At 43.2% G+C, this 24,178-nt stretch overlaps 1 protein-coding gene and 1 long non-coding RNA gene across 5 annotated transcripts in view; one reads left to right on the top strand and one right to left on the bottom strand.

Annotated features, from left to right (window-relative positions):
- Positions 1 to 24,178, bottom strand: part of lrch3 (leucine-rich repeats and calponin homology (CH) domain containing 3) — a 61,393-nt gene that overhangs the window by 5,361 nt on the left and 31,854 nt on the right. Inside the window, exons 15-21 of one of the 4 annotated variants that reach the window (XM_084019939.1) lie at positions 10,799 to 10,855; positions 10,641 to 10,671; positions 10,446 to 10,553; positions 6,057 to 6,148; positions 5,348 to 5,485; positions 5,185 to 5,262; positions 4,547 to 4,766 (exon numbers count right to left, since the gene is read on the bottom strand). In XM_084019939.1, coding sequence (XP_083876065.1) covers positions 4,569 to 4,766; positions 5,185 to 5,262; positions 5,348 to 5,485; positions 6,057 to 6,148; positions 10,446 to 10,553; positions 10,641 to 10,671; positions 10,799 to 10,855 — 702 coding nt within the window. In that variant the 3' untranslated portion in view covers positions 4,547 to 4,568. Of the gene's footprint in view, positions 1 to 4,546; positions 4,767 to 5,184; positions 5,263 to 5,347; positions 5,486 to 6,056; positions 6,149 to 10,445; positions 10,554 to 10,640; positions 10,672 to 10,798; positions 10,856 to 24,178 lie in introns of those variants that run through there. The other 3 variants (XM_084019940.1, XM_084019941.1, XM_084019942.1) reach the window with 3 other exon arrangements.
- LOC311020138 lies at positions 14,993 to 18,179 on the top strand. The gene is made up of 3 exons (XR_014597871.1): positions 14,993 to 15,145; positions 15,391 to 15,450; positions 18,088 to 18,179. It is a non-coding gene; the product is annotated as an uncharacterized lncRNA (long non-coding RNA).

The raw sequence follows: 24,178 nt of genomic DNA, 5'->3' as shown, positions 1-24,178 counted from the left end.
AGAAGTACTGGAGAAAATGACTTATTGTTACATCTAAAAGCTTGTTGGTTATACCAGGTACTAACAAGGGCAAGGGCTGAATGCCATCAGACAGAATGTAGGCCTTATGAGACCCACTTGTATCCTGTTGTGTCCCTTTTCTCAACTGGTTCGTAGGACTGGTCCCAGGAGATAGACTTTCTTGACATTCAGCAACAGTGACAACCATGTGACCATGTAACCTTACATCCCAATCCAGTCTCACAGTAGGTTGTAAAAGAGTCAAGCTACACACGCATTGTCCATTTTTGCGTGCCTCACAGCACTGTCCAGGGCATTTACATTTAGGTCATTTAGCAGACGCTTTTGTCCAAAGCGACTTACAATAAGTACATATGTCAAAAGAAGGAAACAAAGAAACCACAATATATCATTGCTGATAAAGTAAGAGCTAAAAATAGAACAAGTGTTAGGTCCTCATCTGAGTAAACTAGTACTTCAAGAGCAACAGTGCTACGATTAGAGTGCTATAGGTGAGGGGGGTTTTTTTGTTTTGTTTTTTGGGGGGGGGGGGGGGGGGTGTTAGTGGGTCATGCTTTGTAGAGTCGAGGTGAAGTCTGAACAGGTGAGTCTTGAGCCTTTTTCGGAAAATGGCAAATGACTCTGCTGTCCTGACATTAGTTGGGAGTTCGTTCCACCACTGAGGCGCCAGAACAGAGAAGAGTCTGGACTTTGCTGAGCGACATTTGTTTGATTTCAGCGATGGTGGTGCCAGCCGGCCAGCTGAAGTAGAGGAGTGAAGTGCTCGCTTCGGGGCATGAGGTTTGACCAGTGTTTGAAGGTAGACGGGTGCTGTTCCATTGATGGCCCTGAAGGCCAGTGTCATAGTCTTGAATTGGATGCGTGCTGCAACAGGGAGCCAGTGGAGGTCACGGAGGAGGGGGGTCACATGGGAGAATTTGGGTAGGGCTCGTGATATTGATAAAGACTCCTTATGGTGGGGGGTGGGGAAGTGAATGGGTCCAACAACACAGGACTTTCACCCACTAATGTTCCAATGTGTTGATGTGAAGTGACGTGTTAATTTTCCTAAACCCAACGTTGGATTTGTTATCTTAGCCTAACTAAGAGGTTTTGTTGGCGAAAACCTAATACTGTGTTTCTTTTTGTCTAAACCTTATGTTTTTGATAAACCTAACTCATGTTTTTTTTTTGTCTAAAACTAATGTTGATTATGTTGCATAATGTCGTCCCAACAACAAAAATGTAATTAAATGATCGATATTCCACAAATGACAAATTGAACATGACATGTGAGTTCAATATATTTTGACAAACTGTCGACAATGTTATTGTCTAAAGCAGCACAAAACAAAATGAAATATTCACCATAGTCTTAAAGTACACTTGCCACTGTTTGTAATCAAAATTGATATACTCCAAAGTTTTTCTACAATGCAACATAAATTGCCAAAACTCATCAGCTCACTGCAGCACTGCCATCAGGTAGTGCATCTAGTGTTGCACGGTATAACGTTACTAGAAAAGTGTGGCGATACCCTCTCATCAATGTTTTTATGGACCTTGCTTTGTGCACTGGTGCACAGTCATGTTGGAACAGGAGGGGGCCATCCCCAAACTGTTCCACAAAGTTGGCAGCATGGAAATGTCCAACATATCTTGGTATGCTGAAGCATTCAGAGTTCCTTTCACTGGAACTAAGGGGCCAAGCCCAGCTCCTGAAAAACAACCCCACACCATAATCCCCCTCCACCAAACACTACACGTCGCACAATGCAGTCAGACAAGTACCTTTGTCCTGGCAACCGCCAAACCCAGACTCGTCCATCAGATTGCCAGATGGAGAAGCGTGATTGGTCACTTCAGAGAACGTCTCCATTGCTCTAGAGTCCAGTGGTGGCGTGCTTTACACCACTGCATCCAACGCTTTGCATTGCACTTGCTGATGTATGGCTTGGATGCAGCTGATCGCCATGGAAACCCATTCCATGAAGCTCTCTACGCACTGTGCTTGAGCTAATCCGAAGGCCACATGAAGTTTGGAGGTCTGTAGCGATTGATTCTGCAGAAAGTTGGTGACCTCTGTGCACTATGTGCCTCAGCATCTGCTGACCCTGCGCCGTCATTTTACGTGGCCTACCACTTCTTACTTTGTTGCTGTCATTCCCAATCGCTTCCCCGTTGTAATAATCCCACTGACAGTTGACTGTGGAATATTTAGGAGGGAGGAAATTTCCCGACTGGACCTGTTGAACAGGAACACTGGAATTCAATGAGCTCCTGAGAGCGACCCATTTTTTCACAAATGTTTGTAGAAATGTTCTGCATGCCTAGGTGCTTGCTTTTATACACCTGTGGCCATGGAGGTGATTGGTACACCTGATTTATGTTATTTGGATGGGTGACTGAATACTTTTGGCAATATAGTGTATCTTTAATGCATCAGATCATTGACAGTGTATTGAGATACGTATCATATCGGTCTCACACCAGAAATGCCCAAATCTAGTTTACACACAGTACGGCAGGTTTCTAGTGTGTGTGTGTGTGTGTGTGTAAAAATAAATAAATACAAAAAACACACATGCTCAAACAGCCAGCCAAACATAAGGCACAGGGGGTGGAGCTTCAACAGGCAAGAAAAAGGCTTCAGGGACAACTTTGGGGGATAGTCATGTTTTAAGTTCACCGGAGGGATCACATGTTCCTCTGGGGCTTAATAGAGTCTGATCCTCAGGGAGACATCATACACATACATTTTGCAAGTTTAGCAGAGGTGAACTGTCATTGTTCTGGCTTGCTCTTTGCCATGAAGTGTGGGGTCAAGGCAAACAAGGCCCAAATAAAGACCAACCGTTGAGGTGGTCTGATATTTCCATCCATCCATTTTCCTCACCCCTTTTGCGTCCGAGTCACGGGGCAGCAGACTTAGGAGGTCAGAACCATGATCTCAGACTTGGGGATACAGATCCTTGGTCTGATATTTCTGATCATAAAGAAAAAGAATCATGAACTTGCCTAGCACTGGATTGCTTCTTTCGGGTTTTGAGTGAGGAAGTTTACGTATTTTCTGGGCTTGTTCAGGAGTGAATGTAACATGGTAACACCAGATCGGTGACACATTAGCAGTATAGTAGGCCTTTGCACTGGACTGCTGTGTTGAAGGAAGAGATCTACGCTTCGTTCCTAACCTGATGGTTAGGACCTAAATGGTCCTGAGCTCCAAGTACTGATCAAAAGAATGCAATAAGGCATACTAATAACTTAGGATTGAGATGCGTTGGAACAGGGGCAGCCGCTTCAAAAATCCCCCTTGGCAACGTAGATTGGTGAAAACAGCGTAGCAGGGGTGTGTGATCAACCAGGTGATCAAATGTGGATTCAAGCAGATGTAGCTGTTGCACTGCTGTTGGATAAGGAGGAGAGAAATGCACCATAAAAAGATGCATACTGAAAAAATATATAAGTCATCCTAATTAAAAACCATTAATATCAACTTTGCTTTGTCTGTTCCAACCACACCTACCTGCATCAAAACAGGAAGGAAGTGGTTAAATAGATTTGATTGGCTGCCTGGGTCAAATATGACACTGACGAGTGGTGCAACTCCACACCTGGTGCTGAAAATTTGAGAATATAATAACATTTATGCGTGTCTATAAATTCCAGGTAAGTGCAACTGGAAGAAGACCTGGGGCAGGCCAGGGATAATCTGGATGCGTTATACAGCACATCAGGCCTGGAAATATCTTGGGATCATCCAGGAAGAGCTGGAAAACTTAGCTAAGGAGATCTGCACACATTTTCAAAGTCTGCCTCCACTGACATGTGGATCACATAAGCATCAGAAAATTGATGGAGGGATTTGCATTTCTGGCTCCAATGGTCACAAGCTTTGGTAAGAATGACATTGAAATCAGTTTTCTCTGCAGGCTACTCAGCCTCAGAGACTCAGAGAAGAATCGCTGTTCCTTAAGGTAAAACAAATTCAGTTGGGGTGGTTTAGGCATCTCATCAGGAAGAGGGGCTGTGTCCGACCATTTCTGTAAATTTCCAAAACCAATGATGACACTTATATATTCTGGCCCTTATATATAGAGCACCTGGCCTGGGAATGCCTACAGGTCCTCCAACAAGAGCTGATGTTGTGGCTACATGGAAGGACATTTGGGCTAGCTAAATAAAGGCGGGTCCACACCGGACCGAAAATCGGCGTCTTTGAGAGAGTCGGCGTCCGTGACATGAGTCTCCTTGGAGTGGTCGCTCGAATTGGCCCACGTCGGCGTTCATTTCAGCCGATTCAAATGTGTAATCCGCCATTCGAGTCGGCCATATTAAGTAGCCCGACTTCATTTACCGACGCGAGTCGGGCAGTCGGTGCGGTGTGGACCCGCCTTAAGAGTACGAAACCGGACCGGGGTAAGTGGATGGATGATATACAGAGCCAAGCTACATGTCAGCTAAGTGTTTCCTTATGGCACTTTACATATTGTGCTGTGAATCTTATTTTCCTATGGATATTAGTGAAATAAAATAGTCTATGTGGTGCCTGATCGGACAGCTTGTACTCAGACATAAGGTGCCAGTTGTACGTAGATGGCACACAGCACCGAGATGATGGACAGGTAGAAGAAGGCAAAGCCTGCCAGCTGGACCCGAGGGGAGGAGCCAGTTAGGGGCGGGGCTATAGAAAGCAACACACCCACTGTCTCATAAATCCCGGTGCCTTGCCCCTCCAGGACTTCTCCCACTGAACAAAGACTGTTCTATGAGTTGAGGAAGGGATGGACACGGTGAAGTATCAACATTTGGACAGTGAGACGAACAGAATAAAACAAGGATTCATGAAATGAAAATGAAAGAGAAGAAAGAACGTTGTTAGTTGAGGAGAAGCGGATTTTTGGTGGGGCAACACCCATGAAGACACTTCAATTTAAAACCATTGTTGTCATTAAAATACTTTTCAGACTTAAACAAAATGTAGGGCCCCTGTGCAGTCTGCTTTCTTGTGAACTGGGTGAAAGTTTCTTACTGCCCATTCATTGATTCATTGTTACAAGGTAGCAGGCTAGGCCTGAAGATCAAACAACTGTCTTTGGTCCTGACTTTGACCAGGTGTTTTCACAAAAAAGGTGTCACAGGTAAATCTGATCTGGGATCAGTGTGGATGTGCGAGTGAGTTACCTGTGGAACACCAATCCTGCGACACGCCTCCAGGAAGTTCTCAACGTTTCGTCGACATTTTGCCATGGTGAGTTTAGGCTGCAGGACAGAGACGCAACATATAATAATAATAATAATAATAACGATAATAATACCAATAACAACAACTATAATCTGTACTCACCACAGCAGGGGAGGGGACATGGATGCTGGGGACAGACCGAGGTCTTACGTGATTGGCCAGGTGACAGAGCACCACCCCGTCTGTCAGAGCTGCTCCCAGGTCGCTAGGCAATGACACCTTCAGACGAGCCTCGATATTCTGGATGGATAGAGACATTGCTGTTTATTTTTATTAATAGTACTACTATGCATGTGTACATTACTCTGCATTGCTCAGCTCAGTTTAATCTAAACTATTGTAATGCTATTGTAATACTGATGTTTAAATGCCACTACATATTAAAGGATCCTTCTATGATTATATCCTCAATATTTCTAAAAACAGTTTCAGTTTAAATTCTGTGTGGACTGTGAAGGTGTGTTCCCACCAAATGCGTTTGACCCCGGGGAACTGACCTCCATGTAGCCACTGACAATGTTCAATCAATCGTGGCTAAAATAACCACTATTGCTGCATTTTGGCATATTCATGCCATTCATGGCCTCGGCGCAATTTCATGCCTATTTGTGTCTTTGCATGGACTTTGTATGCAATAGCACAATGCGAAAATGTCACTTTGCCTTCAGTGTGAACACACTTTCCCATGTGAACAAGGCGGACCTAACAACACTCTGAATGTGACGTGAGGTTCTGTTCTCCACACAGAACCCCTATAGAGGACCATACAGACCAGCAGCTGTTATCAGGTGTGAGACATGTTGATACGAACCTTCCTTAGCTGCTCTACCAGCTCCGCATCTTCTCCAATCAGAGGAGGAGCAGCAGGAAGCTCCTCTTGGGTCTGAACAGCAGCAGCATCACCTGGACAACACAGAGGACACTCATATTATCAAAGCTTTGCTCAAAAAGCAGGAAACTCTTCCTACTCTTTGGTTGAAGATTCTATATAGGGTCATTCCATGTCAACTCAGCCACCAAACAAAGGAATCTGAAGTTTCATGTCAATATCTAAAACGGGTTGCCCGTGGCGTCCATTTGAATTTCAAGTGCCACACCCCTTTTTCATTTGTTGGCATTTTTGATAGTGATTGAATAGTGATAGAAGGCTGAAAATTGCTGTGTTAGTTCATTGTAGTTTGTACTAGCACCACGATAAATGATCATATTTGTTCTAAACAAGATTATTTGTTATATTTGGGAGCTTTGCTCTTGCCAAAATGAATTTGAAGGGTATGGTACCACTGGTGGGAGTTTTATGGGGGTCCGAAAACCCTTTCGGGCAGAGGTGACTCTTTTGGAACCCCATATTTGGACCCCCAAATGACCATGTGGGCACTTGATGATCCTAATGGGATTAATACCAGATAAGGATACATATTTGTTCTTTCTTTTAATGAAATAAAACCCTTGACTATGAAGCTCCATCATATGAATTTTATTCTTCATAATACACCATTTTTGAAATTTTTTCCAGAAGTCTGGCGTGTAGATCAGGGAGAATTTAGTGATGATAAAGAATGAAAATAGTGGAAATAACTTAGTATTATGCTCAGTGATGGCAAACAATTAAATATCAATATCAATATATAATATATAATATAAAGATTGCTGGCCATTAGTTTCCTGAAATCACAAATTAACCCTTATCCCTGATGAAAGAGACAAGCAGCACGAGCAAGTCTGCAGGCCACTGATGCAAACCATATTCTGACACCAATGGAGATGTTTCAATGAGCAAAAGAAAACATTAAGAACATTACATTCTTCTTTGTTCATGTAAAATATATTAAAAAACAAGGTGAAACGTACAAATTGGAGAGATGTTACGCCTCGGCCAAAAGGATCAGTGGAACACGATCGCATCATTGCTTTATACCAATTTCCAAAAAATAAGATACAGATGAAAAGAATATCACAGGATACAATATTCACAGAAGTTGATGCAGGACAACAATCGGATTCAGAACACTTGGATACAGAACACCTGGAGGCAGAACACTCGCAGTCAGATCAGCCACAAAACTCAATTTTCCAGCCAGGAAAATACATTGGCTGTATCTATGATGATGACTGGTTCATTGGCAACATTGTTGAACCTTCAGATGAACATGGTGCCATTTTTGTGAAATTCATGAAGTGTGTCAACAACATCCTCACATGGCCATCGGACCAAAGAAAGATCCCCTGTTGGGTGCCATTCCAACATATCATTTGTTGCCAGACATCTATGGACGCAGTGCTCACCAATACAAACTTGACCAATTTAATTAAATTGTATTATTGTCCACAAATACCATGACAAAATTATGTCACTGCTTCCACAATTTCTTGGATAATAGATAATGTCTTTAACTATTATCCAAGAAATTGTGGAAGCAGTGACACAATTTTGTCATCGTCCTTTGGTCAAGTTTTTATTGGTGAGCACTGAGTCCATAGATGTCTGGCACACGGACACAACAAATTATATTTTTATAAATGCTTGTATTATCAGGTTGACAAGTGTTGACAAGTGTTGACCTGATAATACAAGCATTTATAAAAATATGTTGACCTGATAATACAAGCATTAATACAAATTCAGCGAAACTTTTTCATACTCTCGCGTGAAACTTGCATGACGGAAACAGCTGGGTACACACGGAAGTTGTGCAGCAGGGCATATATAAATTTTTATTATGGACTCAGATGGTCCACTCACATCCAACATACACACACACATATGACACATTAAAATACAGACATAGAAGCTATCAGGCAAGTGTTCTTTTAAATAAACTCGTGGTGTACTTACACACTTTCAAATGCCTCATTTTGTGAGTAGAGACCCTATGTGTACTACTGCAGAAGTTTGGTAACATTCCATGCATTATTAGTGGGGTCATTTATGAGATATACACACTGTACCATTTGCGCAAGTACTAAGCCATTCGGCTGATAGCCCTATCTTAACCAATGTTGACCATCGCTAAAAATACTTCTGAGGGGGTATTTGGCTGGATGTCATGGTGGAAATGAACTAGGGTTTACTCCGAACCATCCCTTTAAATGAGCTTCGGAAATCCGATGAGTTTGAGCCACCAAAACAACAATGAAAGGGGAACCTTTGCTCGTCGTGAATATAATAATTAAGCAAAGTTGCTGTGCGTCATAAACATGTTAATGTGTACAACAGCGGCCTTGTGCGACCAACTATTGGCTTTCTATTTTCTTCGGATCTACGTTATGAGCTTGTTAATTATTCCAGTGGCACGTCACCCACGTTGCATGTCTTAAAAACGCTCGCTCCGTTCCTCCTGTGTTGTGGCTGTGACTGCTTCGTTGCCGTCTCAGAGGCTTAACGATTCTGTCACACCTTCGCTAGCGTTTACAATGCGGAAAAAGGAGTGATACTCCCACAACAAAATGAAGAATTTAGCACCTTCAACTATGAGGGGCCGTCAGGGACATAATTCAGAATGACCTCTCACACACACATGTGAAATGCTCTAATATACACTACTGAAACACTCTCACATAAACAACTGAAAAAGTATTTGCTCACACACACTATTGAAACGCTCTCACACACACTACTGAAACGCTTTCATACACACTACTGAAACGCTCTCACAAACACTACTGAAACGCTCTCACACACACTACTGAAACGCTCTCATACATACAAGTAAAACACTCTCACGCACACTACTAAAACACTCTCACACACACTACTAAAACACTCACGCACTACTAAAACACTCTCACACTACTAAAACACTCTCACACACACTACTAAACACTCTCACACACACAATACTAAAACACTCACACACACTACTAAAACGCTCTCATACATACAAGTAAAACACTCTCACGCACACTACTAAAACACTCACGCACACTACTAAAACACTCTCACACACACTACTAAAACACTCACGCACTACTAAAACACTCTCACACACACTACTAAAACACTCACGCACTACTAAAACACTCTCACACACACTACTAAAACACTCACGCACTACTAAAACACTCTCACACATACTACTAAAACACTCATACACACTACTAAAATGCTCTCATACATACAAGTAAAACTCTCACACACACTACTGAAATGCTCTCACACACACTCAGTGTGTATATATATATACTGTATACACAGTATATGTATATATACAGTATGTATACAGTATGTATACAGTATGTATGTATATAAATGTATGTATATATATATATACTGTATATACATATATATATATACATATAAATATACACACATATATATATATATACATACTGTAAATATATATACACACATTATATATATATATATATATATATATATGTAGCTGAAGCGTTGCGCGTGATAACGCGGCGCACACTCTCTCCGGACTGGAGCTGCAGTTGGCAGTGTTATGCTGCTGTGCTGTCCGGGAGGGGAAAAGCGACGCGATGTGACTGTCCAGCGTGTCGCGGCTTGGATTTGCAATGTCAGTTGCTGCTTGACAACGCATTTGACAAGGTTCTGATGGTCTCCGCTGACGCCAGTACAGTGTGAAGTAACGCTGCTGCCACGGTTAGGCTACGTGCAGGCTGTTGGGCAAACATTAGTGTTGCAAACAACGTGGCTGACGATCAACACGTGAATCGCGCTGTTAATTGCGCAATTTTGTTGAACCGAAGACCTTCCGGTTTTACTGAAACACCTTCCGCTTTGACTGAAATGCCTTCCGGTTTAAATGAAAATCCTCTCACACACTATACTGAAATGCTCTTATATAACCAAGTAAAAGCCTCTTACAAATTAAAGTGAAGTAGTGTGTACGAGAGCATTTTAGTAGTGTGTGTGAGAGCGTTTTAGTAGTGTGCGTGAGAGAGATTTACCTGTATGTATGAGAGCATTTTAGTAGTGTGTGTGAGAGAGTTTTACTTGTATGTATGAGAGCATTTTAATAGTGTGTGTGAGAGCGTTTCAGTAGTGTGTGTGAGAGCGTTTCAGTAGTGTGTGTGAGCAACTACTTTTTCAGTTGTTTATGTGAGAGTGTTTCAGTAGTGTATAATTAATTCTGTAATTCTGAATTATGTCCCTGACGGCCCCTCATATTCAACTCTCCAGCCTTCACTGTTTGGCTGTACTTGAACATGTCACCTGCTTATAACAGCTCACCTTTCCTCTTCTCTTCTTTCTGACCGAGACGAAATAGGAAGCTCTCCGGTCTTAGACTGGCTGTCCGACAGGAAGTCACTGAGCCGGGGTATGAAGGTGACTGATTGGCTGGAAGAAAAATTAATCAATCAAAATTCAGGCAGTAAAAAGTGACAGAATGTTAAACAGCATTTATTCATTTATGTGGCGTCTTACCTGTTGGAGACAGAGTAGCTCTGTCTTCTCCCTGCAGAGACATAACACAGTTGACATTTACACATTGAGACATCAGACATGTTTGAGTCAAAATAAACTAGTTAAAAATGTAATCCTTGAAATAAGGACAGACAGCAGCAACATGCAGGTGTCAGTACCTGCAGCAGACAGGAGGTGGAGCTATCAGAAGGGTGAGAATGACAGCCATCTACAAACTGACAGACAAGGAGACGGACAGAATGACAGGAAAAAGACAAAATAGAAAGTGGCAGAAATGAAAAGATGAAGGTGTAAATAAAAAACAGAAAACTTAGCTCGGATGTCATGTCCCTGTTGTCTTTCTGCTCTTTAAACTGACCTTCGCCATCACACACACATACAGTAAGACTGTAGAGTGTTTGAATTACCTCGACAATGTGAAGAAATGTTTGAAATAAGGCTAATTAGGCACGTTTCCATCAACTGGTTTGGAGCAAATAGACAGAAGTTTATAGGCTACGCTTTAAACAGCGTAGAATAAGTAGAGGCCTATGCAACCATCTACAAGAGAGACATCTAGAGGACTTTTGCTTCATGTCGGTTAACCTGGAGACAAAAATGATATCAATATCTACAGTTCAGATCAGTCATGTGACTTAAATGCTCAATACATCAGAATTTATTTCACAAAGGTGTTTCCATAAACTGTAGAGCGTAAAACAAGTTTGACTGAATGTACTTTGATACTTCAAAAAGAAGATGGCTTGTGTGATCTCAGATCAGGTTATATATACTACATTCACTCATCAGAGAGACAAGAAGACAACAGTGGACACATTTAACTACACAAACCTGTCTGTATGGACCAGCTTGTCTCTTTATAGTATTATTGTCAGAGTCTGTCTCAAACACCAGCACACAAAGACAGACAGACAGAGACAGACAAAGACCGACAGACAGAGACAGGGAGAGAGACAGATAGGTAGACAGAGACAAACACAGGCAGAGACAGACATACAAAAGGCAGGCAGGCAGACAGACAGAGAGACACAGTTGGGGACAGAGGTAAAATGAGGGACAAACTAAAGAGAAAGTGAGGAAAATATGGATAGAAATACAAATATAAAAGAAGAAAATGTAGAAAGTTGATAACAGGAAGAATCAAACAAATGGAAGGTTGATAGAAGGAAAAAGAAGCAGAGAAATTAACTGTTATCTTCGATATCAAAATTAGATTGCAATGCATTTATTCTCATTTCATTGTTTCCAGCTCTCATTTGAATAAAATAGAAATAACTTAGGATATTATTGTCCTGTGTGTATTATTATTATCGTGTGTGTATTATGATGATTATTATCTTGTGTGTATTATTATTATCATTATTATTATCCTATCAATATCAAGATAATTAACATTGTATAAACAAGAGGTAGGATTGGGGACGGGAAGTTATTGCAAGCTACTGTATATGTGTTGATTGTATGTGTGTATATTAGGGATACAACCAGTGACGGCGCGGGGGGGGGGGGGGGGCAAGCAGGGTCTCCTCCTGTCAAAGGCTGTGTCCCCCCTTTTGCCCCCCCTCCCCTCAAAATATTTATGGATTAAAAACTATAACAAATATAGAACAAATTAAGACACTGAGACATTAACAATCAATCATCTGAAGAAATATTGTTTATAACGTTCCTATGGTGATTGTTTTTTTTTTTCCCCTGTGTCGTGCGATTTGATTGGCTGGTTTGCACGCAGACGGCAGGCTGAATTTGACGTTCACGTTAGCGGTGGTTGATGCATAGCGGCTAGTTAGCGATTGTGTCAACAGAGCGAAATGGACCGATTTGTGATAGCCAAAAAGCGAATAAGAGTGGACGATGGTGGTGGTGATTTACGGACGCAGGACAGAGTGATGACGGACTTGGAGGATGAGGATGAAAGCGAGGATGACGAAGGGGCAGTAGTAGGTGAGGAGAACAGAGAAAGGAGGAGGAGGGGAGAGGAGAAGAGAGTTTAGTAACATGCATTCGACAATATGTAGTGTATCAGCACGGCCACAGGAACAGTACATCTATTATAGTATTATTTGTTGGTGTCAGAATTCACTAGCACCTCCTATAAACATAAAGCACCCCCTCATTGCCCCCCCAATAATAATTTTCTGGTGCCGCCGCTGGATGCAACGGTTCTCAATATAATATTGAACCATACAGTATCCTATGCATGGTTCAATGCGCACTTTTGATTTTCGGTTTTGCAATAAAATGTCATGTTTCCATGCTTTGTATTTCTCTCTGAATTGGTGGAGCTTAAGAGGAGCACTTGAACGCAGCATGTGTTCATGCACTGCAGATAGGGAAACGCCTCCTTGCCGAGTAAACACTTCCACAACACTTCAACATGGCGAGCGGAGCGGAGAAGCAGGAGTTTGAAGAAGTACCGTCTTCTTACAAATCTGTGGTGTGGGGACATTTTGGTTTCGGCGTTGAATACAGTGACGATGGAACAAAAAAATTCAACAGAACAATCTGTCTGCAAGCATTGCTTCACACGTGCCGCTTATGCAAACAGTAACACTTATGAGCGCACATTTGCGGTGCCACCACCCCGCAGGATGGCTGAGCAGGTACTGCTAGTTAAGAAAGAGTTGTCCCTTCCTGATGCTTTTCAACAATCCTACTCAACCAGTTCTGAAAAGCACAAGAAAAGTGCAGTTGGAAGGTTTGTTGTAAAAGATTTGCAACCGTTTTCAGTAGTTGGAGATGCGGGCTTTCGCCAGTTAATCAAGATGCTTGTTCCGCGCTACAATGTGCCATCACGCATATTTCTCAGTACTAGTGTATTTCCCGAACTCTACATAATAACACAGAAAGGCATCGAAGTTGAACTGGCAAAAGCACAGAGCCTGGCACTGACGACCAGTCAAAGATCTAAGACCTTTTCTGTACACAAAAAGCCCATTTCTCTCAAATTTTGTTTACAAATTTGTTTCAATCAGTGTTAGTGAGCATTTGTCCTCTGCTGAGATAATCCATCCACCTGACAGGTTTGGCAGATCAAGATGCTGATTAGCTGGTGATCCCCCTTTTCCTCACACAGTGCAATACATCTCCTTCGCATGGGGTTGACAAGTTGTTGATTGTGGACTGTTTGTCCACTCCTGTTCAATGGCTGTGCCAAGTTGCTGGATATTAGCAGGAAGTGGAAGACGCTGTCATATAGGCCAATCCAGAGCATCCCAAACATGCTCAATATGTGGTTGTGAGACCAGTTGGACATACAGCAGTCATTTCTCAGAAAACGACTTTGGAGACTGCTTATGGTAAAACAATGAACATTCACTGCTACATTCACAGCTGTAATGCAGTCACAAACTCTCTCTGTCTCCACCAGACACTCGCTAACGTTATGTCATAGTGGCTGTAGTACATCGGTGAAACCCTGAATGATTCTATCAGCAAACAAAGACACCTTCACAGCTAAAAAAAACTGATGTGGTGGAGACTCTCTGTTAAGCTCCATAGTACTGCAGCTGTTGATTAATGGTGATTTAACATTTTTGTCAGGTTTAAGACAATGATACTGGCATACAAGGCTGTCAACGGAACTGCCCCTACCTACCTCCAAGCCTTAGTCAGACCCCACGCCCCAGCTGGACGGCTGGTACCGCCATAGCTAAGAGCAAGCAAAGGTCACAACTCTTCTCTGTTTTGGCACCGCGTTGGTGCAACGAGCTCCCTGCTGATGTCAGGACTGCAGAGTTGCTCACCGGCTTCCGCAAGAGACTCAAGACTCACTTGTTCAGAATTCACCTGGACTCTGCAAAGTCTCCCTCCTTTACCCCCCCGACTCTCCCTACTATATATATATATATACAGTGGTGTGAAAAAGTATTTGCCCCCTTCCTGCTTTCTTCTTTTTTTGCACGTTTGTCACACTTAAATGTTTCAGATCATCAAACAAATTTTAATATAAGGCCAGGAAAACACAACTAAACACAAAATGCAGTTTTTAAATGAAGTTTTCTTTTATTAAGGGGGGAAAAAATCCAAATGTACATTGCCCTATGTGAAAAAGTATTTGCCCCCTAAACCTAATAACTGGTTTAGCGTTTGCGATAACTTGTAATGAGTCTTTGACAGCGCTGTGGAGGAATTTTGGCCCACTCCTCTTTGCACAGTCATTGTAATTCAACCTTATTGGAGGGTTTTCGAGCATGGACCGCCTTTTTGAGGTCATGCCACAGCATCTCAATAGGATTCAGGTCAGGACCAGGGGCGGGGTTAGGGGGTGGCTACTTGGGCTCAAGCCCCGGATGTTTTTGCCAAAGCCCCGAATGTTTAAAGTAACCTGCGTTCATAGCCTGCCCTGCCGAGAAGAAGTGTGTCCTCCCTGATTCTGTTTCCTGTGTTGATTCCGAGTCCGCGATCTGTCAGATGGACGTAGAAGATAATGGATATTAGGACATTTTTCTCAGCGGCGGCGCAACGACCCACCAGCAATGCCAACGCCGGAACAGATGTTTCAGGTCTGTGAATTTTTAGATTAACACTTGGTGTGTGACACTTTACTGATAAAAGATACTGCTATGACTATGTTAGCATAACTGTTAGCACACGCAATTAAAGTGAATACAACAACATAAACGCTACATGATAAAAATCTAAATTGAAGGGTAAAGTGGATAAAATATAACCACATGAGTCACTGACTGTGTGTGTGTGTGTGTGTGCGCGTGCGTGCGTGTGTGTGTGTGTGTATTTTGCCATTCAGATCAGCTGCCATCCACTTCAGCTGCATCAGCATCAGCCAGTCCTCCAGATGCTGTTTCAGGTTTGTAAAATAAATAATGTTCTTCTATGTATTTCTATTTTAATGGTTCTAGACTAGTGCTGCTCTCTATGAAAAGTGAAAACCATTTCAAAAAATTAGTGGTGAGTTAGAGGTTAGCTAAATTTGTCCCTTTCACTGTAATTTGACATGTGAAAGGGATTTTTGTTTTGTTTTACGCAGATAAGTCAGCTACATGCAGGGATGAGCAGCAAGGGACAGCACAGCAACAAGAGAGAGCAGGTGTACTGCCTCCTATTGATTTAGGGACAAAAGAAAGTGGCCCAAAGCAGGTGCCCCTCTCCCAGTACCCGTTCAGCCAATTTGGTATCCAGCAGAGGGCATTTAACAAGAGCTGGTTTGAGGAATTTTGTTGGCTGGAGTACTCTGTCTCCAGAGACTCTGCATTTTGTTTCCCTTGTCATCAATTTGGAAGGCAGCATGTCCGTACCAACAAGGATGCTCTAATCCGAAGCTCTGGATTTTCTAACTGGAAAAGAGCTCTGAATTCATTCCGTGAACACGAGAAATCTGAGCTCCACAAGATGAGTATGGGCTGCTGGCAGAGTTATAAGGACACACAAACCTACGGGGGGATGTGGTCGAGCAGCTCCATACTGCAAATGCAGAGGATATATTAGACAGACGCTGCTACCTCCAGCGCATTGTAGCTGTCACTACTTTTCTGGGAAAACAAGGCATCGCATTCCGTGGCCATAATGAACAAGAAGACAGCCGTAACTCAGGCAATTTCCTCGAATGCATGAAGCTTCTTACACAATTCGACCCATTTCTGCAAAAATATGTACCACAAAAAAATACTACATACCTTTCACATTCATCACAAAATGAAATGATATCCAGCATTGCACAAGAAATAACTATACATGTCACCAAGCAAGTTACATCCTCCAAAATGTATTCTGTGATGGCAGATGAAGCCCGAGATGGCCACACACAGCAGCTGGGAGTATGTGTCCGTTTTGTCACTGAAGAGGGTACCCCAAGGGAGGCTTTTCTTGGTCTATACAAGCTGGACAAGTTTGATGCAAAATCCATTGCAGATGGTATAGAGGCGGTGCTTCATTCCCACAACTTAGAGGGCCTCATGTGCGTTGCTCAAACGTACGATGGAGCAGCAGTAATGAGTGGAGCAGTGGGAGGGGTCCAGGCCCGCTTCAGAGAGCGACACCCAGAAGCAGTTTATGTGCACTGTTATGCACATGAGCTGAACCTGGTTCTGTCCCACTCATGTAGAGCCATACCAGAAGCTGCAGCATGCAAAACGACATCCAGCTCCCTGCTGGTTCCCGGCACAAACAGAAACGGCTGGATGATTTTGTGGTGGAGTCAGCCTGTGGGGCAACTTCTAATCCGACCACCTCAGGTGATTTCAAGCATCATCTTTTTTATCCATGTCTTGACAGGATGTTGCAGGAGCTTAATCACCGTTTTTCAGATGTAGGGGAAGAGCTCATGTCAGGCATTCAAGCCTGCAACCCAACTTCTCCGACCTTTCTCTCTAAAGATGCCCTCCAAAACCTTGCTACCCATTACAAGATCCCACTGAAATCAGAGGAGCTTATGGTAGCTACAAATTTCATCAAGAGGAAGCTTGAGAAGGAGAAAGGGAAACAAGTCTGTGAAAGAGAAAGACCCTGACATAGCCACTGTGTTCCACATGCTTGATGAGGACGTTTCCAACCCTGAAAGCTGTCCTCCAAGTGGCTCTGACAATTCCTGTAAGCAGCTGTAGCTGTGAACGGTCCTTCAGTGCATTACGTCGTTTGCACACATGGCTAAGGAGCACTATGGGCCAAGACAGGCTTAATGACCTTGCTATCATATCCATCGAAAAGGACAACCTGGATGCCATAACCCCAGACAATGTTATTGACAGATTTGCCCAATTGAAACCACGTCGGCACAGCCTCATTTTGCCACCACCACCACCACCACAAGAAAAGTAGAAAAAAAGCTTTAGTTGGGACAGAGGGGTTGGGGGGTAGGATAGTGGATAGTGAAGCACAAAGGAGAAAATGACTTATGAACACAAGAAATGAAACTGAGTTTAGAGCAGAGTCATATTGAAGATATCAAACTACTCCTCGTCCTTCTCCTTTTCTTCCATCTCTTGTGTTGAATAGTCATTTTTGCTTCACTGTCCACTCCTTTCCTTTCCAGCATTAGTTTGATATCTTCAGTACAAGACTCTGCTCTAAACTCAGTTTCATCTCTTGTGTTATGTAACACAAGAGATAGACAGATAGACAGAGTCAAACTGAAGATATCAAACAAATGCTGGAAAGGAAAGGAGTGGACAGAGAAGCAAAAATGACTATTCAACACAAGAGATGAAACTGTTTAGAGCAGACAGAGTCATATTGAAGATATCAAACTAATGCTGGAAAGGAAAGGAGTGGACAGAGAAGCAAAAAGGAGTTTAGAAGAGAGGAGTGAAGAACAGAGCAAGACAGCAGAGGTGCCAGGCAGCATTAATGTAAGATAATAAAACAAACTTCTTGTTTGTTTGTTTTTCAGTTCTGAAGTTTATGAGATGTCAATCAGGACATGCACTGCAAGATTTTAATGTAATGCTTATGATCAGTTTTAACACCTTTTTATCTTTTCTTTTTTCAGCGGATGCAACACACTATTCGTGGATCCTTCAGGACAGCACCTTTGTCTAGATAAAGTATGTATGTAATGTGTTTTCTGAATTAGCAATAAAAAATTAAGTTAAAAAAAGAACTTTGTGCATACATCTTTTCTCCCTCTGGGCTAAGCCTCGGATCTCCCATAATCCTAGATCCGCCCCTGGTCAGGACTTTGACTAGGCCACTCCAAAGTCTTAATTTTGTTCTTCGTTAGCCATTCAGAGGTGGACTTGCTGGTGTGTTTTGGATCATTATCCTGCTGTAGAACCCAAGTTCGCTTCAGCTTGAGGTCGCGAACAAATGGACGGACATTCTCCTTCAGGATTTGTTGGTAGACAGCAGAATTCATGGCTCCATTTATCACAGCAAGTCTTCCAGGCCCTGAAGCAGCAAAACAGCCCCAGACCATCACACTACCACCACCATATTCTACTGTTGGTAGGATGTTCTTTTTCTGAAAAGTGGTGTTACTTTTACGCCAGATGTATTGGGACACACAACTTCCATAAAGTTCAGCTTTTGTCTCGTCAGTCCACAAAGTATTCTCCCAAAAGTGTTGGGGATCATCAAGATGTTTCCTGGCAAACATTAGACGAGCTTTAATATTTTTTTGGCTCAGCAGTGGTTTTCGTCTTGGAACTCTGCCATGTAGGCCATTTTTGCTCAGTGTCTTTCTTATGGTAGAGTCATGAACATTGACCTTAATTGATGCAAGTGAGTCCTGCAGTTCTTTTGATGTTGTTCTGGGGTCTTTTGTGACCTCTTGGATGAGTCGTCGCTGCACTCTTGGCGTCATTTTGGTTGGCCGGCCACTCCTGGGAAGGCTCATCACGGTGTAATGTATTCGCCATTTGTGGATTATGGCTCTCACTGTGGTTCTCTTGAGTCTCAAAGCTTTAGAAATGGCTTTATAACCTTTTCCAGACTGATCGATCTCAATTGCTTTCTTTCTCATTTGTTCCTGAATTTCTTTGGTTTTCACCATGATGTCTTGCTATTGAGAAGCTTCACTTTGTCAGGCAGGTCCTATTTAAGTGAATTCTTGATTGGGAACTGGTGTGGCAGTAATCAGGCCTGGGGGTGGCTAGAGAAATTGAACCTTGAAGTGATAAACCTTAGTTAAGTTGTGTTTTAACTGGAGGGGCAAATACTTTTTCACACAGGGCCATGTAGTTTTGGATTTTTTTCTCCCTTTATAATACAAACCTTCATTTAAAAACTGCATTTTGTGTTTACTTGAGTTATCCTTGACTTATATTAAAATTTGTTTGATGATCTGAAACATTTAAGTGTGACAAACATGCAAAAAAAGAAGAAAGCAGGAAGGGGGCAAATACTTTTTCACACCACTGTATATATATATATATATATATATATAAAATATAAAATATACAATACCAAACAACTAGTGTCTACTAAATATGAATCAATATCAGACAAGTTAGTATAAACAATCCAAAAGTACTGAATCCTGTCTGTTAGAAACACATTAAAATTACAGCACCTGAGACAGACAGGTGGACAAATAGACAGACAGGCAGTTAAACCTGACTGGGTGGGCGGTGTGAAGATTAGATTAAAATCATTCACATTCAGGAATATCAGTGTTTATGATGACATCATCAGACTGTGAAGTGACCTCTGACCTTAAAAGGTTTTTACACAGAAACTTCAAGTACACTGCTCAAATGAAAGGCATACTTCACCGGTGGAATCATGAATCTGTATTGAAAATGGGTCATATCTGTAGTCGAAAATGTAAATGTAAAATAAATTTCAAATTTGGTGCCTTCTTGACCGAGAAAAGCCAGACAGTGACTTTTTGGTGCATGTGGATGGAAGACAACAACTCCCACAATGCACAGCTGCGCAGGCCACTCCCACTGATCTAAATAAAGCCCTGATTATGCTTCCGCGTAGCGATCACGCAACGGCCACGCAACGGCCATGCAGTCGCTTGGAGACCGTGATGGTTCTGCGTTGGGTTTACGTGTCGAAATGCAATTCAATGCCACACCGGTAAAGGGCGCTATGTTTTTTGTAAAGACTGACCGACCGACCGAGACTCTTGACGTATATCGTCGTTAGTAGGGATCAAGGACGAAAATTTTATTTCAGAGGTGGGGGGGACAAGTATTTTTAATAAAACTCTAACTCTTTCAGTTCACTGTGTTTTCTAGTAGTTCTTCTAGTTTTCTATTGTGACTTTTAAGTTTACTGTTCCCTTTTTTGGTTTGACTGGTTGTAAAGCATGTAGAAAAACATTATCACCCAATTCTAATCCAATAGTAATAATAACAACAATAACAATAATACATGTTATTTATCAGATTATTGAGAGCTTGTAAATGATGAGGAGGATCTTGAAGTGGATATGCTGTTTATTGGGAGCCAGTGAAGGTGTTGCAGGATGGGTGTAACGCATTTCTTTGAGTAACTTACACTTTGACTTCTAAAGAAGTCTCTTATGTTTTTTTTTTAGACATCCTGGCTGCGTCTAATTACCAAACACACATACGCACGCGCGCACATACGCACATGGACACCGATTCAAACGTAAATGTAAATGAAACCTCTGATATTACAATCTTTCGAGCTGACGTCAGGCAGAACAAACTCCCCACTTCCAGTAGCGGACTCCTGTAGGACTCCTGACCGCAGACTAGCAGACCGGTGTGCAAGATGGAGTGACAGCGGGGACAGCCAATCACACAAGAAACGGCAGAGCCAATCGAGGAGCTTGTGGGCGGTCTAGACTAAGGGAAACAGGCTTCAGTTTGAGCGGCCGTTTTCCGCTTGGTCCTAGCGCTTGACGCGTCTGTTTACTATAGCGTAACATTGTTTTTGGATGGTAAAAAGTGCAGGGGACTAAAACGGCCTTTTGAAAAAGTGCAGGGGACATGTCCCCTGTGTCCCCCCCCTAAATGACATCCGCCTCGTATTTGTTTACTTTCCGGCTTTAAACGTCCACAATTTTTCAGAACTTGGTGTTTTATTTCTTTGTGCAAAAGCGACAAGGTGCAAACAATAAAACGAGGTGCAAACAATAAAAGTAGCCTTTTAAAAGTTTAAATGGTGGTGTTTATGAGTGGAAACCGGATAGCGGTCTCCAGCGGATGTAGTTAGCGGACCAATCACAGCCAATGCGTTGGTGTTGTGTCGCCTCGACGCGCGTCTAGGATTTTTGGGAGGTGCACGTCAGGCCCTTGCGTTGGACGTAAGGGGGGTCCGCAAGCCCCCTTGCGTTGTATCGACGCGGAAGCATAACTTGGCCTTAAGAACAAACAAGCCTAGGCCCGGATGCCTCTTGTACATACGTCATCATGACGTAATACGACACGTGCATGACTTTACATAGTTTCCAAGAAGCGCTGTCTTAAAGTGATGGTTAGGAGTTAAATGCACGCTTCTATCCTCGGCTACCGGACGCCACTTCCGTGTTTACCCAGCCGATGCCGTCATGCGAGTTTCACGCAAATTTTTGCTGAATTTTTATAAATGCTTATTATTAAGTTTCGACAAGTGTTGACCTGATAATACGCTACGCTGCGGTAGCGTTAGTAGCCGAGGATAGAAGCTATCAGGCAAGTGTTCTTTTAAATAAACTCCTGGTGTACTTACAAACTTTCAAATGCCTCGTTTTGAGAGTACAGACCCTATGTGTACAGCTGCAGAAGTTTGGTAACATTCCATGCATTATTAGTGGGGTAATTTACGAGATATACATAATGTACCTTTTGCAGTAGTACTAAGCCATTCAGCTGATAGACCTATCTTGACCAATGCTGACCATCACTAAAAATGCTTCCGAGGGGGTATTTGGCTGGATGTCATGGTGGAAATGACCTAGGGTACTTTTACTCCGAACCATAACTTTAAAGTCATCAACAAGAGACAATAACACAGAGAAACATGACCACTCAGCCTCTGGATCGGCGCATGTGAGCGCGAGCAAGTGGCCGGCACAAGCAGGGCCAGCAGATTTGGGACAGAGTGCAGAGCGGCATTTTTTCTAAAAGGACCGGTCCAGCTCCACTCACACCCCCGTGTCTGAAGTGAGGTCCCACCACTGGTCTCTAATAGGTCTGTAGTCTTAGTGGGTCCCACCACTGGTCTGTCACAGGTCTGTAGCCTCAGTGGGTCCCACCACTGGTCTGTAACAGGTCTGTAGTCTCAGTGGGTCCCACCACTGATCTGTAACAGGGCTGTAGTCTCAGTGGGTCCCACCACTGGTCTGTAACATGTCTGTAGTCTCAGTGGGTCCCACCACTGGTCTGTAATAGGTCTGTAGTCTCAGTGGGTTCCGCCCCATGAGGAACTAGTGTTGTCGTCTCACCCCCTCTAACCAAAGCAGCCTCCTTTTCAGAAAAGAAATATATCTCCCCTCTCTGGAGAAAAAATGAGGGAATGATGCACGACCATTCAAAAATACTACCGGGTTTCTAACGACACAAAGCTTCATACAAATGGGTGAAGTATTCCTTTAAGGGGACACTTAAATCACACATCAGATCTTGATGATTGCATTATTTAATTTGAAAATCTTTACTGATGGTCATTGTATAATTAGTTGAGATCAGAATGACATAACAGTCAATGGTAACCAAAATCATTAACCCGTTGAGGAATGGATTCAAAATTACACCTAAAATCACAGGCTGATCCAATTTCATCATGGCAACTCATAATGTGACTCAGTAGTGTGTATGGCTCCAGCCTGCCTGCCTGGGCATGCTCTGATGAGTCAGCGGATGGTGTCCTGGGTGATCTCTTCCCAGACCGGATCAGGGCATCAGTGAGCTCATGGACATTCTGTGACAGTCTCTTGGACAGTACTTGGCAGCGTTGGATGCACCTATACATAGCGTCTCATAGGTGCTCAATGGGATTTAGGTCAGGAGAACATGAGGGCCAGTCAATGGCATCAATGCCTTTGTCATCCAGTAACTGCCTACACACTCTTGCCACATGAGGCTGGGCAGACTGATCTCATGAAGTAGCATATGTATGACACCCCAACTCGTATGCCGCTATGGCTATTGGCGTGTTTATCAACGCCGAACCCTAACCCGAACCCTAAAGGGCGTATACATACATGGGGATGTGATGGGTCGTTTCGCTAGAGGGCGCTGACAAACACGCGAATGCGATGGGTCGTTTCGCTCAAAACGTACACATACAGGTGGATAGCTCAAATTGCGTACAGATAACATGCCACAGGCAGTGGCGTGTATTTTTACGAAAAGTCATGATGCCACATTGGGCTGGGCTAGTCCTGCACCAGGAGGAACCCAGGACCTGACAATCGATCTGGGAACTGTTGGCTATGACATGGAGGTCTGTGCGACCCACAGACCAGAGCATGTGAGTGGAGCGGAGCACAGGCGAGTGGCAAGCACAAGGGTGCATGCGTGCAGGGCGCATGCTCGTGCAGCGACCGGCAGCAAGACAAGTCGTGTCTGTGTCCAACGTATGTGTTTTTCTGTTGGGGAGTGTGGTGTGGAAGAAGTGTGATGCTGATGGTGATCTGATGGTGATCTGCAGTGTGGAACCATCAACGTGAAAGTTGGTAATCCTCTCGTGTGTGCATGAGAGATGATGGAACCTGCAGTGGTGATTCTACTGTGGATAGCGTTCTACCTCGCCCAGGGTCTCCAATCCCCGATCGACAATCGCGGATCCAGTACAGCAGGGAGTTTCTTCTCCAGTGGAATAATCTACTGCCTGCTGACCCTCCCTTGGATCTCATTCTACCTCGTGTAGATGATTTGGTGGATGTAAAAAAGTCTCATGAAAACTCAAACAGTGCTCTGCCCCCCAAGAGGGGCGGGGCCCGCCAGAGATTACGCAACCAATCCCTCTCCCACATCCCGCTGCCGTCTATGATTCTTGCTAATGCACAATCACTCAGAAATAAAACGGATGAATTGCAAGCCCTAGTCAGGTATCAACACGACTTCAGAGATACCTGTCTATTGGCCATCACAGAGTCATGGCTTACGGTACAGTGAAAGGAGCATACAAGTCCCTGCCTCTCCCCCCTCTCGGTGGGGCTGACCACAATTGTGTGCAAC

Source organism: Eutrigla gurnardus, assembly GCF_963514095.1.
Source record: "Eutrigla gurnardus genome assembly, chromosome: 10".
NCBI classification, from domain to species: Eukaryota; Metazoa; Chordata; class Actinopteri; order Perciformes; family Triglidae; genus Eutrigla; species Eutrigla gurnardus.
The sequence above is the reverse complement of the archived record's forward strand: the minus strand, read 5'-3'. Positions and strand labels throughout refer to the sequence as shown.